Source organism: Manis javanica, chromosome 3 (genome assembly GCF_040802235.1).
Source record: "Manis javanica isolate MJ-LG chromosome 3, MJ_LKY, whole genome shotgun sequence".
NCBI lineage: Eukaryota > Metazoa > Chordata > Mammalia > Pholidota > Manidae > Manis > Manis javanica.
Genome location: NC_133158.1, coordinates 20,613,489 through 20,629,986, shown reverse-complemented (window position 1 = coordinate 20,629,986; position 16,498 = coordinate 20,613,489). Strand labels below are relative to the sequence as shown.

Sequence of the window (16,498 nt, the reverse complement as noted above, 5' to 3'; positions counted from 1 at the left end):
GTTGTTAACAACCATTTCATCAATAAATATGAGAGATGCCCTCTCAAAAAAAAAATTAGTGGAAGATATGAACAGACAATTCTCGTAAGAAGAATTTCAGAATGCCAACAGGCACATGAAAAGATGCACCACATCGCTAATCATCAGAGAAATGCAAATTAAAACCACAGTGAGATATTACCTCACACCAGTCAGGATGACCAACATCCAAAAGACTAGGAACAACAAATGTTGGCGAGGATGTGGAGAAAAGGGAACCCTCCTACACTGCTGGTGGGAATGTAAACTAGTTCAACCATTGTGGAAAGCAATATGGAGATTCTTCGAAAAACTAAAAGTAGAAATACCATTTGACCTGAGAATTCCACTCCTAGGAATTTACCCAAATAAAACAACTTCTCAGATTCAAAAAGACATATGCACGCCTATGTTTATTGCAGCACTGTTTACAATAGCCAAGATATGGAAGCAACCTAAGTGTCCATCAGTAGATGAATGGATAAAGTAGAGGTGGTACATATACACAATGGAATACTATTCAGCCATAAGAAGGAAGCAAATCCTACCATTTGCAACAACATGGATGGAGCTAGAGAGCATTATGCTCATTGAAATATACCAGGCAGAGAAAGACAAATACCAAATTATTTCCCTCATTTGTGGAGCAAAACTGAAGGGACAAAATAGCAGCAGACTCACAAACTCCAAGAAGGGGCTAGTGGTTACCAAAGGTAAGGGGTGAGGAAGGGCAGGTGGGGAGGGCAGGAGAAGGGAATTGTGGGGTATCATGATTAGTGTGCATGGTGTGTGTGGGGTCACAGGGAAGATAGGGTAGCACAGAGAGGACAAGTAGGGACTCTGTGACATCTTACGACACTGATGGACAGTGACTACAGTGGGGTATGGGGGAGGGTTGACAATAAGGGTGAATGTAGTAATCACATTGTTTTCTTGTGAAACCTTCCTAAGAGTGTTTATCAATGATACCTTAATAAAAAGATATGTATATATGGTATGAACCTGAAATCAGATACAGTGAACTTTTAGTTTTTTCGGGACAAATTAACAATTTGTGAATCAACTATATCCCTGACAACCCCCAGCCTCCTCACAGCCCCAGTGTTCTCACCTGCCTTAGAGTTTTTGCATATGTTTAGTGCCCCATTATAGACCATTTTTCTTACCCCCTTTTCTTAGATAGCTTGTACTCTACCGCAGATCTTGGCTCAGCTATACATTCACTGAAACTCCAGAAAATCATAGATTCCTCCATTTACTCTGAGCTTGGATTACATTTTAATTTTACATTAGTTTGGTGTAGTTATTTGATTAATGGCAGTCTTTCAACTGTGAACTCCATGAACATAAGGACGGTTGTTTTTTTCACTATTGTATCCCCAGTGACTAAAGGACAGCAGTTGCTTAATAAAGAGTTTTCAATGAATGATCATATTTTTCAAAAGATAGGGCATTTGAGAAAGAACTAAAATTCATATGACTTAGGGAAGTATCTCCAGCATCTTAATCTCCTGTGTAAGCCTTCTCCCGCTGCCAGAAGTTCCATTTCCGCATAAATGTGTGGTCAGGAGCACAGAAAATTGGACTTGCCTTCTGGAAAGACTGAAAATTAAACACTGCAGTGGTTTGAAGGAAAATTCTAAAGGAAATACGATAGGGAGGTAAAAAAAAATGAGATTTTGACTCAGCATCTTCTCAATTGTGGTCCATACTATTTGAAGGAAATGGGTAAAAGAGTTTAGGAAAATAATACAAACAAGGATTAACAAACTAAGGTTGCACATAATATACTACAGGCTGTTTTTCATTCAAAGAATTATTAGTATTCCTAAAAATGTATTCAAAGGTTATTAGAATTCCTAAATTGTTTTCTTTGAATTACTTTTTCTATTCTGAAGAATGATAAACATGTTTCTAAATATATCTAAATATAAGATGGAATTTTATTGATAAATATGTTGAGCACTATATTGAAATCTATTTTACATATTTTTTTCAGCTTCTTGAGGTATAATTGACTGATTTTACTTCTGTTGTTCTGGATATTCCTCTTCCCCCTTTATCACCATTAATCACTAATTAACTATATTTTAACCATTGACAGTGAAAATCTGATGGGACAAGAATTGGTTTGGTGTCAGTAAAACTTGCCTTTGAAATTTCATTTCCTTATTTATCTTTTTTTAAAAATGTCTGGCAATACTCAATTGTACCTTAGTAAGATAATAGGATGTACTAATTAATAGCATATTTAGTTAAATTACTATTATTAAATGTTTAATTCTTGTGAAGGTTATTAGAGTTTAGCATTACAGTCCTGTTGTTTCACCACTTCAGCCAATAGTCCTATTTAAAATAGAGCATTTAGGGGTATGTTTGTATGTAATAATAATGCATTCTGAGAGCCACTGTATTCTACCAAAAAAAAGTAAAAATCATTAGTGTATATAACCCAGTGAATTTTCATGATATGAACACATTCAAGTAACCAGCACTGAAATTAGGAAACAACACCCATATCCCAAAAGTACCCATGGTGCCTCATTACAGTACCACCCATCCCTCCTAAGGTAACCATGACCTAGATTGGTGACATAATAGAGTAGTATCCTGTATTCTTTTCTAATTTATATCGTTTATGTTGAGAGTCAGCCATGTTGAGCTATGTAGGTATAGTTCATTCATTTGCCTGGCCTAATAGTACTTCCTTAAATGAGTGTCCCATTATTTATCTTATTTACTGTGATAAAAATACAATTTTTTTGCTATTATAGACAGTGCTGCTACAGACGTCTTTGTAAATGTCTTTGGAGCGCATATGCACACATGCCTTTAGGATGTATACTTAGGAATGGAATTGCTGAGTTGTAGATAATGTGTATGTTGTGCCTTAGAGGATACTTCTACCAAACGGTTTCCCAGAATGGTGGCACCAGTCTCACTCCTGTTAGTGATAATAGGAGTTCCATTGCTCCACATCCTAACAAAGACTTGAAGGTGCCTGTCTCTTTTATTCCAACCTGATCTACACATGGTATGTGCCAGGTGATTTTATGTAAACTTTATTTAATATAACTTTCTTAATATGTAAAAATAACTTTTTTTACATATGTACATAGCTCATTTGGGTTTATATCCTAGAAAGCAGGACCATCTTTAGACACTCTCTACCCTTGAATGAATCTCATGTAGCAAGCATGCTGTGACCCTTTGTAAAGATTAATCTTGATTCTCTATACTGCTCCATTAAAAGACAATAGTAGAGTGAGACAGAGAGCTCTAGAAGAAGAGCAATAAATATATTTTATTGAGAGAGACAATAATTAAGGAGAGTATTCCTCTTAACTTTTGTTAAACTTTATTTCCATTTATGTATTTATCTGTTCAACTTCATGTTGGTGCTGGAAAAGAAAATCAGTGGTTTCTACTGTCTACATATCTTAGTTAATTGCTTCCTTTTTCTACTTCACAGTGTAAAAAGATAATTAAAACTTATATTTCCCCTGATGGTGAGCCTGACTACACTTGTTCAGGAAAATGGTTTGTTTTTTTACATGAGCTAGCCAAGCTATTTCTCTCTTTTCCCATTTCTAGCAAAAGTGAAAAGAAATGACAAGCCCCATATCAGTCTCTTTCTTACAAAACCAGCCACGGTGCCTTAAAGATATATTCATGTGTTTAAGGGCATAAAGTACTATTCCAATTCTCTTTTACCCAGCTGCTTTCAAAATTAGCAAATAAACTTAGAGAATAATAACTCCCCCCCCCCAATGCCTTGATAGAATTTAATAGTAACAGTTCTTAGTTCACTGAAAATAAGAGATTTCTATAGAATAATCAACCTCCTGTGAGTATAGTAGCTCATAAAACCTGAAGAGTTTCTAAAGGTCAGCAAGCATCGAATGTTTTGTCCTGGGGATAAATTTCTAAATAACCCTGAGGAGAAAAAAAAAAAAAAAGAAAGAGGAAGGAAAAGAAAAAAGTTCAACTTGATCAAAGTCAAATGTGCAAACTAAACAGTTTCTGGCTTATTATTTAATTACAGCAATCAATCACCTCACATCTGCCTTCTCCCAGTACCCCAGAAATCCAGGCTAAAGGCATACAATCCACCCAACAGAGAATATATAGCACATTAAAAGCTCTAAGGATGGGAAGCAATATTTAAGAAATTACCCTAAAGGACATCTTAGAAAATTACCTAAAAGCAGGATAGTAGAGCCCATCTTTCAACAAATACTAGGAAACCTGAGAATAAAACTATCCTTTAATTAATAAAATAAATACTTAACTGCTTCCACTTCTGTACTCGTTTAGAGATTTTCCAGTAAGTGGCCATTTTCAAAGGGCTTTGCTTTCCAATTGAAATTTTATTTCAATCCATATTTTTACTAATGTGTGGTAGTGGCCTGCAGTTAGTCATTTTATGAACATGATTTTAGATTCTTTTAAAATGAGGACCATTTGAAGTTGAGCTTTTAGATTTACATTTGCTCCATTAATTGGTGCTAGGGGATGCCAGTAAATGTCTTATGGACAGCTGTTATTTTAAGGGCTTAAAATGTTTTAATTGCTTCCTATTGAGGAGTTCATACTGACTGTCCCTAAATTCTATAGCAAAGGAGTTAAATGGCTTTAGGCTTTATAAGCTCCAGTGTGTTCAGGAAAAGTGTTTCAACCTTGGTAATCCCCTTGTCATGCTGTATTTATCTCCCACCAGATACCTAAATGCTTCTACCTTCTTCTCAGGCACATAATTGCAAAGAGGTAGGAACCAGAGAAAAGAGTTGAGCTGGTGCTGAGCAATGGACATAAAAAGAAGTGTCACCCAGTGGAAGTAAATGGACTCTGGGACTCTAATCTCTGCCCTTATTTATTTTTAAGGCCTCAAATGCCCAGGGGAAACCCTGTCGTTTATTTAGCTACGGAAATTTATGTCTGCAGCCATGTATGGTTTTTAACTTGTTTTTGTTTCCATACATTCCACTGTAGCAATCCTCAGTCTGTGCCACCGTGGTCTTCTCTCTAAACACAGGTTTCATCCCAATGGTGTTGCTACCCACAGCTTTCAAGATTCTTTGTGTTTCCTAAAAAACAGTGTGTTCATTCCCTTTTTGTTTTTCCAACAGAGTTCATCTGGCGACTTAATGATCAGAAACATCCAGCTGAAACACAGTGGAAAATATGTTTGTATGGTGCAAACAGGGGTGGACAGTGTTTCATCTGCAGCTGACCTCATAGTACGAGGTAAACATCAATGCCTCAGTGTTCGTTGGTTTGTTTTTAATCTCATAAACCTAACCGAGCATTTCTTATTGGAGGAAAACCATCCTGGGAGAGCATATGAGCATGAGAGTTATCAAATGGATCTGACCCTCCCCTCAGACAGACCAGAGGATGCGACAGTAAGGATGAGTCCTAATTCAAAGAAATAAAAATCTCAAATCTGCCCTTCAAGTAACTCTCACTGTAGTAAGCATTTCACAGCTGCTGCCAAGCTGATATGTCTTTTAGCATAGCATTAATTCAGCAATAGTGTTTATTATGAAAGAAAAGTAGTAATAGTGATATGTGTGTGGGTGCGTGTGTGTGTGTGTGTGTGTGACTACCTCCCAGAAAACCAGAATCATCTAGAATACCTAAGAAAATTTGCTAAGGTAAGCTACTGACCAAGGTACTGATTTGCTACAGGGCTGAAAAATGGCCAGGGTGCATCTTGGAATACAACAGCTCTAGGTAATAAACTGGGAACTTGGAGATGTACCAGTAGTTAAAGGAAAAAGCATCACAACAAAAGTAAAAGACATTGGACTTGGGAAGATGCAGGAATCCTGCTGAACAGAAGCCTCACAAAGCAGGTGTCATTTGCAGTCATGGAATATTATGATTTTGGAATTACTGATTACATCAAGATTTAAAATCTAACAGAAATGTGAAAAAAAAGTGATGATCTTATTACCAGATATATGTCCTTTTTCCCAAAGTGCTACTGAAATTGGGATCAGCTGGAGATATTCATGTGGTCCTATAACATATTCTTCCCTTTGGTAGATAAAGATAACATTTGTGGAACCGTCACCCACTCTTCGCATTATTGCCTGCCCTAGGTTCACCAGGACCACCAGCACATGTGAAGGTAGATGAAATTACGGACACAACAGCCCAGCTCTCTTGGAAAGAAGGTACAGACAGCCATAGCCCAGTCATATCCTACTCTGTCCAGGCAAGAACACCTTTCTCCGTGGGCTGGCAAACTACCACAACAGGTAAATGGGGAGCAGCAAATGCCATCAGTGCATGAAAATGGATTTTGGGTCAGTGCTAAGACATGCAGCCTCTTACCTTTCTGACATATTCCTTTGTAGTGCCTGAGGTCATTGATGGGAAAACACACACAGCTACAGTAGTCGAGTTAAACCCATGGGTGGAATATGAATTTCGGGTTGTAGCCAGTAACAAAATCGGAGGTGGAGAACCCAGTTTGCCCTCAGAAAAAGTAAGAACTGAAGAGGCAGGTTAGTGTTTTTGTTTTCTGAGTAATGGGTTAATAGGTTTCCCTGGTTGTATGTTTACATTTCTCCCTGGCCTTCCTCTCCAGGCCAGCAGAGGATCAGCCTCATTGCAGCAATTATATGACCTATTAATAGCAGGACTGGCCATATGGCATTTGTCAAAAGACATATGTGTCAGTGATTCTGATGTATTATGACATCTCCAAAGGTTCAGTCCGTCAGCATTCATTAGTGCATGTTGAGTCGATGTTTTTGACACTTAAGGTTATAATTACTATCTGACATAGTCACCCTGTTCACAGGGGAAGGGCTGTTTTCATTTATAACAAGCATCGACAAATTGGTAAGGTAACGACATTTGGGAGTTCCGTGCCTAGGAAATCTCATTCTGCCACCAAACTCAGCGAATGAGCTCAAGCAGTTGATGAACAGGTGTATTTTGGCTCCTCACATATTAAATTAAGAGAAAAGTCATTGTTAAATTTTTCCATGTGGGGCAACCAATATTAACCATAAGACTATTTTCATAATTCTAAAAGTATCCTAACATTAAAACTGAACATTAGGAACTGTACATAGTATAACATTATTGAGAGGATCTAAAGGTTTTCCTTTTCAGAATTAGTAATATTAATTAACATTAAGTAGAATGATATTTAAATTATAGCTAGTATATCATGTTAGGAACTAGGCCAAGATGGGACTTGTAGTCTGCATTTCAGCAATTTTAATGATGCTTTTTCTCAGAACAATGCATATGAAATGTATGCCAGGTAGAAAAATAGAGAGCTATATCCATCTGGGTGCTTTGATCACCACTCATTTATTCACACAACATATATGCATAGAGTGCCTGCTGTGTGCTAAGAACTTTCTAGATATGGTGTATACAACTATAAACAAAAATCCACCTTCAGGGAATTCATATTCTACTTGTGTCATGGACTTACTAAGCATATATTTCTCAGTACAAGTGAGAAAATCTGATACTTGTATGAGTGTTGTAAGGAATATCTCATAACAGGATTTGAGAATTTGAGTCTGGGTCACTCTGTGTAAAGTCAGGGTTGATCTGAGAATTCTCCCTTAGAATAGTCTTAAGTTAGAAAGAAGTTCATGCTGGACTGATTTCCCATCATCCCTGGTGAATCACTTTTCTTTGTTTTATTAACCTTCACGTCGAGTCACGTTTTACTGACTGTTTCAGATAACTTTGAATTTTGATGATTTCATGCAAATATAAATTATTTGATTATCTCCCCAAACATAGAAAGGTGCAGACATATATATATGTTACATATGCACACGTATAATGTGCCAATTACAAACTGTTTCAAATACTAAAAATAAGCAACCTTGAATCTTCTTTCAGGTAAGTATCACCAAATGCAAATAGAGTTTCATCTCTGTCTCTCTAACCTACAGTTCCTGAAGTGCCTCCTTCTGAAGTCAGTGGAGGAGGTGGAAGCCGGTCTGAACTGGTGATCACTTGGGATGTAAGTGGACATCATCTCTTCCTGCAATGATTACGGTCTCCCAGGTGTACCTGCTGGTGGTGACACTTACTAGTAGCTTATCACTATTCCTAGCATTTTGCATATCTTTGTCATTTCTTCCTTACAAATATTATAAATGAATAGACTAAGGCCTAGAGACAGTAAAAAATTTTCCCAAAGTCATCTGGCCAGTAAACATGGGGTGAGTCATGTGCTGGCTCTGTACTCTCCAGCTGCCCTGGTGGCTTCCCACTGTTCCAGCAGGTGTTGCTCCCTAGCCATTCTCTCAGCTCTTGCTTTATGTCATTATTATATTAAAAAAAGCTAATGAACACATTTTAAAATCATAAGATACTCAAATTGTCTGTACTATTTGAAGATGTTTCTGAAAAAGCTTTAAAAAGATCATGATGGAGTGTCAGTAGGAATTTTTGACATGATCCAAATACCAATTTGAGTATACTACGTTGTTTTTACTTGTTTTTTTTTAATAGTTTTATTCCTTTGGACTTAATCATCATATCAATGTGTAATTTCTTTCCAGAGAGTCAACATGTGGGATGAGATGATTTTTATCTGACTTGAGAGATGAGGTATATTCAACTGAAGTTTATCATACTATTCAGAACTCAGATTGAGCCTACAAGATGCTCAAAAATAGGAATAATTTTAGAAAATCTCCATTAGTTATCTGGATGGTTATGAAAGGATGGCATATGTGTATTTAAAAGCAGCTGACCATCCCACTGGTGGCTTTCACAAAAGTCTAAGGACTATGGCTCCACTTACTGTTGCCTTGCTCTCATGTATACAAGGATTTTATGTATTTCTTTTGTAGCCAGTCCCTGAAGAACTACAGAATGGTGAAGGTTTTGGGTACGTTCTTGCTCTTCGCCCGCTTGGAGTTACCAGCTGGATTCAGACAGTGGTCACATCTCCGGATACCCCAAGATATGTCTTTAGGAACGAAAGCATCATGCCATTTTCACCATATGAAGTAAAAGTAGGTGTTTATAATAACAAAGGTGAAGGACCATTTAGCCCAGTGACAACAGTGTTCTCTGCAGAAGAAGGTATGGAAAACATGATTATATATCAGTTCCAACCTAATGAATGAGCTGAGTTCCAAAACCTGTTTGGGAAGTTCTATGTCTTAAAAAGAAAAATAATTGAAGTCATAGTTAGAGTTCCAGTCCAGGTAATAAAGATCAACCATGCCTCCTTAAAGCATGGGACTCCAGGAAGAGTGAGAGGCTGTAACAACTAGTAAAAAACTGTTGATGAGGATTACATCCTGAGTTCCAGTTTAGGAAGCAGGGAACAGCACAGCCTTCCAGAGCTTTCTTCGGGGATTAAGATTAAAATATTATCTTGGAAGTGCCTTAGTCTCAAATTTTATAGTGGTCTCTAGGACCTGAGAAAGGGATATTAGCAAAATGGAGAGGCAGGACAGGAAGTGTGACGTTGGAGACATGTGGAATGTGCAGGTTTGAGGACATATCCCACCTTCCAACTGGTGCAGATTGATACATACTCCACTCTGCACCCATTCTGTTTCTGTGCCTTTCACTTATACCTGCCCCAGATATAGCACCATTTTAGAAAAAAAGAATAATCATAGGAGAGCCATATTATATTGCCATGTTATAGCTCAAAAGCAACTGAATATTGACTATCTCATGTGATTCTACCTGATAAGAATGATAGAAGTTAGTGTGTATTGAATGCTTACTATCTGCCAGACATTGCCTAATTTGAATTTTTCAAGGATGAATGACATGTAGGTACTTTGATTATTTCCAGTTTATACATGAGAAAGTAGAAATTGATTAAAGAAATTAATAAACTTGCCAAAATCCATACAGACTTACTAAGTTAGTTTTAACCCAGGGCCTTTGCTTCTAACCATTCTGAGCTCATGAAATGTGATTTCAGAATGTATCCTCTACCCCAAGACCTTGCAGTAAATTGCAAAAGGTAGTCCACAGTTTGTCCTTTATAAAAATAATTTGTAGATTCAGGTTTTTTTAGTACCCATCCCCTCTTCTTTTCTTTTTCTACTAAGCTCCAAGAGAAAAATAAACAAATAATACATATATAAACTTTCGCAAAAGAAAGAACCCTTTGTTTTCACAATCAGATTCTATTTCCAAGAGCCAAGGATTTTCATTACAAGGACAAGTCAAGAGTCTGGGGAACGATGGGAATTAACCAGGGAGTTTCTGGACACTGCTTGCCCTGTGCATCTTGGACTTGGAAGAGAGAGATAGTCAGAGCCTTTTACCCTTTGTGCCTCCCAGTTTCCTTCTTCTGTTACTATTCTTGCCATCACTGATGAATTGGTTAAAGGTCTTTCTGTTTCAAACATGAGAAACAGATTCGACTTGTCTATGAAAAAAACTGAGGGATTTGTTGAAAATATACTAGGACCTCTTACTGAATCAAAGGAAGAGTTGAAGAGCATACCTCATGAAGAGCATTAGTCCGAGAATCTCCATGGCCTCAGAAACTGGTCTGATTCTTTAGGGTGCCATGACTGGGTTGATTGGCCCCAGGGACTCCTCATCTCTCCATTTCTCAGGAGCAAAAATGAAATAGGCCCATCCTTGGACCATGAATCTGTCTCACTATCAATCAGCCATGGCCACGGAACAGGATCATTTAAGACAGAAATGGATACTGTGGGAGGGGGGATCCCTATTGAGAGCTGATCCCGGAGGGGAAAATCACCATGAGCCCCATAAAGCCCCAAGAGTTGTCTATTATGAAGAGATCTTTTCCCTGTGTAGTAGCTATGTGCACATCTCTCTATGCCTTGAAAAGAGTAAACCCCTAGAAGTTGCTTTGTCTCAGTGAAGTGTGCCCTCTTAGGTGCCTGGACTAGAGAAGACACTCACTAAATGCTTACTGAATAAATGAGCTTTGTAGAGCTTGACTTTGTTTGGCAAGAGGAAGCAAAAAATAGAAGCATTTGTAGGCATAGGAGTTCCCAAACAGAAGCTGTGGGATAAAGGGGAAAGAAATAATGATAAGGATCAGAGAACTAAAGGAAAAAAGGGAAGAAAAGTAAGCAATCAAGACGGAAGTGCAAGAGAGGAAAGCAGCCATGGCTGCTTAGCAAGGAAGAGCTACATCTCCGGTGCCATCTATTCCCAAGAAATTGAAATTGACCAAGGCATGATTCATGTTTTCAAATGTTTTTGTAGAATATTTTATAGTATTTTCAGATATGCTAAAATGTTTGTTTTTTAAGATGACCACTTCAGTAGATGTTTAATTAACTACCAAAATGATAATCACATTGCACTTCCTGTTCACAAACAGAGCCGACAGTAGCTCCATCTCAAGTCTTTGCAAATAGCCTGTCTTCCTCAGAAATTGAAGTGTCATGGAACTCCATTCCTTGGAAGTTGAGTAATGGACATTTACTAGGCTATGAGGTAATTTTTTTTAAATTAATTAGTTTGTGTATATATGTTGCCATGGTACCTTGTCTCCTTTCATTTAAAATTCTTTTTTAGAATGATATCTTAACTAAAGTCTGACTTTTTACCAGCACATTGTCTCATGCAATTATCAACAGATACTGAATTTAACTCAACAAGTTGAATGAAAGTAACTTTAGTCATGGTAGAAAATAAAAAGTAAAACTATGAAAGAAAATCATGTCTCATGTGGGGTAAATCTTTTAGATGGATCAGTTTAAAAGAAAAGTGAAGTTAAACTGCAGTATTTAAGTTCATAGGATACTTATGCCAATAGGCAGTCACTCTCGTCCGGCCCTGTCGTATTTTCTTGGGGGCCTTGTTACATTGTGTGATTCTCTTGTAGGCTCTAGAGAAGACAGCTGTCTGTAACATTCATGCCCTCAAAAAACTCTGTTTAGTGAAATAAAATGAAAGATCTGAAATACAGAATGATACAAGACCAAATGTAATGAAGGCCATAATAGGCCAAATAGGAAAATAGGATATATTTGAATAGTTAAAGATGCACTGTAGTGAAAGGTATGATAAGGACAGTGAGACTTATTGAGAATTTAAAGGAAAAGTAAGTAAACATGGAGAAAATGGAAAACATTCCAGGTTGAGCCTGGCACACCAGAGTAGAAAAAGTAGAGGCTCACCTGCAGAAGATTCCAGGAGGAGTGACTCCAGAAAGAGAACAGGAAGGCCAGGTCACATTAAGAACCATTCTGCCTGGGCCCCATGTTCCAAAGGGAGTATTTTGAAAGAACTGGGAGCATTTGAACTGAGAATTGGCAACATAAAGAGTAAAGTCTTAAGACGATTTCTCCACCAATCTATTGTAGGAGTCAGGGTTATAATGTCACCCCCACCCATAGCCATCTTTTTAGTAAACTTCTGTCATTGTAACACCTGATTCAGTGGCAGGCACACACTGGCATGTTTGCAGCCCAAGACCATGTACCCGCCCACCACCACCACCAATTGCCAACATAACCTCAGACAGTTGTACCAGGGTGTCCACTTTGCCAAAGACAACTGACTCAAGAATCTGATCTAGTCAGATTCTTGTTTGATATCTTAAAGTAAGCAATATAGAGATTGTAATTAGTAAGTATAATGCAGTGATATGTTAAATTGAGAACTCAGTTCAGACTTCTCAAGCAAACGCTGTGAGCAAACAGGATAAGGCTGGTCTCCAGAGGTGTGATGCAGAGGACATAGCCCCACACAACCCTAAAGGATGGAGGATCCAAGGACCCTTGGGGCCTTAAAGAGAACAAAATAGAATAGCTCTTTGAGAATTGTCCAATTTTCACATGGTTTGATGCTATTCGTTTTTATGATGTCACTTTGCTCTCTCTTTAGGTAAACTCTCTTTACATTTGAACTTGAGGGAGTTTCTGTTCCTTGCGACCAAACAAGCATTGACTGGAATAAATAATAATGATAAAGTAGAGAAAGGATAGGTTGGCACAGTGATGCTCAAAGTTTACACCATGGACCCACTTCAGAGTTACCTGCATTTTTGTTGAGAATGAGCTCCAAAGCCCTCCCTGGGGCCTGGACATACTGTGAACCCAAACCTCTAGGAATGGGTCTTAATGTACATTTTACTAAGTATTCTTAGGGAAACATCTCCCTGCACAATGAAATAGAAAATACACTGATTGTGATATAGAGAGACCTGATCAGAGACAGAGCTGTCCAGACTTAAGGAAAGAAAGTAGGACTGAGTAAGTGAACACCACATAAATACAGCAGAGCAACTTAAATCAGCATCTTAAAGGAAGCCAGGGACATTTACATGGAAAGTCCTTTAATCCATGACAGTAACTATAAGCAATAAAAGGTGGTGGCCAACCAATAGTAGGTCTCCACTGATTAAAGAGATGGTACTGACAGGAAAAGTATGGAGGATGGAAGGAGCACAGATATAAAAGAGTGTAGTTCTGAGGTCAAACCTATGCCAGATCCAATTCTGCCACTCTCTGGCTGTGCTGAAAAAGTTACACAAATGTCTGAGCCACATTTCCCTCTTGTGGAGAATGGGGACAGTAATAGGCCTGATCAAGAAAGGATTTCGAGAGGTCTGAATGAGGTCAGACTCTTAGAGTGATTCTTACAGTTTCTGGCTCATGATAATAAGCAGTTAGTAAGCATGAACCACATCTCAGAAGCATGTTTGAGATACTGATTTGTAGAATTTTTCACCAGTATATATTCTCAAGCAATTCTTCAACTCTGAGCTCTTTTGACTCAGAGTTTGTGATGACTGTCAAATGGAGTTGCCTGCAAGATCCTTTCCTTTCTAGCTTTGTTTCCAAAGCTCAAGCCATTAAGGAGATTACTCCATGTATCCTGGAGGGTGAGAGGAAAGAAAATTCCACTGAGGGGTAATTAAAAGAGACATTTTGAGTGACCTGAGTCGAAACACAAATCTGAGGCTTAAAAAACCTCATGGGGCCCACAGCTGTCTCCCTGGCAGTGGTTGGTGACAAGACCACAGAGGGGACCAGCTGTGCTTCCCACACTCAGCAGTGGTTTGCCATTCCCCAAACACAGCTCAGAATTGCTAGGACTAGAGGGGTCAAGTCAATGCAACAGAAAGTTATCTTGTCAGGACTTAAGGAAGGGAGGCCCAGTGGTAATGGAGGTTGAATTTCCCTGTAGCCAAGCAAAATAGCAGAATTCACTGTTGAATCAAATTTACTGAAATAAAATTAATGAACACATTTTGCTTTCCTCTGACAGTAGACTAGATGCACATCCCCATTATAGCTTTGCCCTTTACGAACTGTATGATAGAATCAATTTCCTGGCCTGACTGTAGTTTGTGAAATAGTTTCAAGGAAATAAATAAGAGAATATGTATATAATTGGGCTTTGTGGGCTTCCAAGCACTGCAGGAATGCTGGCCTTCACTGGCAATGGTTTGACAGCATGGGGGCAGGTTGATGTTGATTTGGGACTATATGAACTTATGCTGATAAGGATTCATCCAGGTAAACTTATTCTATAAGAAGGTAGAATTAGACCATGGGTGGCCATATCAGGAAAGAGATTGATTGAATGAGAGAGAAAACTCAAAGAATCCAACTAGAGCCAGCATAGAATCTCATTAAATCCACACATTTTAGAATTAGACACACCTGCATTCAGATCCACCAGGGTGGAATATAAGCTCCACAAGGGGCAGGGAACTGTGCCTGTTCACTGCTGAGTGCCAAGTGCCAGGAGTCTTATCTGGCATACAGGAGGAATGCAAAAAATATGTATTGACTGAATAAATGCAATTTTGGCTCCACTCTCTTACTGCTATATGACCTTGAGCAAGTTATTAAAGCTCTCCAGAGTTCCATTAAATAAAGATAATAATAGTAATTAACTCACTGAATTGTTTAAGCGTTCTTTGAAATAAAGCAGTCATTATCAGAAGGCCTGAAGAGACTTGGGGCCTCCACTTTTCTCTGTTTTGAGTATTGGTCATTGGGATAAGAGTTCATTGATCGGAAAGGAAAATCTGAAAACCAGTGAAATAACAGAAACACTCAGCACAATGCAAGTGTGTGACTCATTGGCTATTGTTTCTGTTGCTGCTGGTGTGGCCATTAGGGTGGGAGAGGCAATGAGAAAATGGGACTTCTGTTGAAATTGATTGTGGGTTGGAATGCATTGCATCTTCCTTTTCTGCACAAAGAGTTGCAAACTTCACATCCAAATGTAGCATCAGTATTGAAAGGAAACACTAGTGAAAATGTATTTCCAGAGTGCTTGTTAGATATGAACAGAAAGCTAAGAAAAGATGTACTAATTGGGAAAGTCTTATGAAATTATTTATATAATTATAGCAAGATGAACAAAAATACCTCTTTTCTTAGTTCCAGTAATGATTTAAATACTAACCCAGAAAAATAAATGACTTAGTGGAGTATTTAATGACTAGTCATGTGGCTAACATTCTGGGTTGCAGTTTCCCCTATCTGGCTTTAAACTGTTAATATCTCCTGCTTTTCTCTCCTCTCAGGGAGGGCTGATCATGTGCCATGTGGCATGCTGAGCACACATCATCATTAGCATCTAGACTAATTTTCTTTCAGATAAAACCAGCTAGTAGTTGAGGAGCTTATTTCCGTGGGCTCCAATTTATTTCATCTGCTAAGCCATAACACTCAGGCTAAAATCTTTTCTTGGGCTCTTTGGATGGGAACAAGAGATACAGACACGATAAAGAGGATACAGGAGCATTTAAATTCATGGGTAGTGGGTGCCTGAGGAACAAAGCTCCAAAGTTATAGCATGGTCTACACAGTCATTTTATTTAAAGTCATATGTGTCTTCAAAAAATAAAATATGGGGTAATGACATGGGTGATAGAAACCAAAGTCTGCAATTGTGAAAATACAGATTAGCAGATCTGGGGGGACCCTAATAGATGTTTTTAATGTTTAGCAGGGGAACATAACTAAAAACATGTACAGAATTCCAAACTAAAACTTCACTGTTATCTTCAGCCAGACTCCTTTTCTAAATAGCCGTACAGCACGTATTTGGTTTGTACCATTTTAATTATAATGGAAAAAAGATGTCAAATATTTGAGTACTTTTTTTGAGAATATGATTATTCTCCTGGAAAAAAAGCCATACACTGAATCTAATTCCCTCCTATCAGGCAGAGAGTTAACTTCACTCTTGAAGGAGTCAAATATACATAGGAACATTGCATAGAGACAGTGAAGACAAATTTAAGAAGAAAGCAGGCAAAAATGGATTCAAGTGAATGAATAGCAGACTCTTGGACTTAAGTTCATGAGTAGTAGGTGCCTGAAAAGCAAAGCTCCTAAGTTACAGCACGGTCTATACAACCAATTTCTTTAAAGTCATTGTATGTCTTGGATGGAAGGTATGCTGCAGAGAGCAGTAACTGTGTGTGTGTGTGAGGGTTGCTCAAATAGAGCTGTTTAATTTTTTTTTAATTGAGATAGAATAAATATATTAGTTTCAG

General features: G+C 38.1%; 1 protein-coding gene across 4 annotated transcripts in view; it reads left to right on the top strand.

Moving 5' to 3' along the window:
• The window catches only part of CNTN3 (contactin 3), a 367,094-nt gene that overhangs the window by 331,019 nt on the left and 19,577 nt on the right, over positions 1-16,498 (top strand). For 3 of the 4 annotated variants that reach the window (XM_073230921.1, XM_037019362.2, XM_073230920.1), the window contains 6 exons: positions 5,148-5,265; positions 6,126-6,284; positions 6,384-6,533; positions 7,956-8,026; positions 8,865-9,099; positions 11,351-11,466. In XM_073230921.1, the coding sequence (XP_073087022.1) occupies positions 5,148-5,265; positions 6,126-6,284; positions 6,384-6,533; positions 7,956-8,026; positions 8,865-9,099; positions 11,351-11,466 (849 nt within the window). The remainder of the gene's footprint in view (positions 1-5,147; positions 5,266-6,125; positions 6,285-6,383; positions 6,534-7,955; positions 8,027-8,864; positions 9,100-11,350; positions 11,467-16,498) is intronic. The other variant, XM_073230922.1, reaches the window with a different exon arrangement.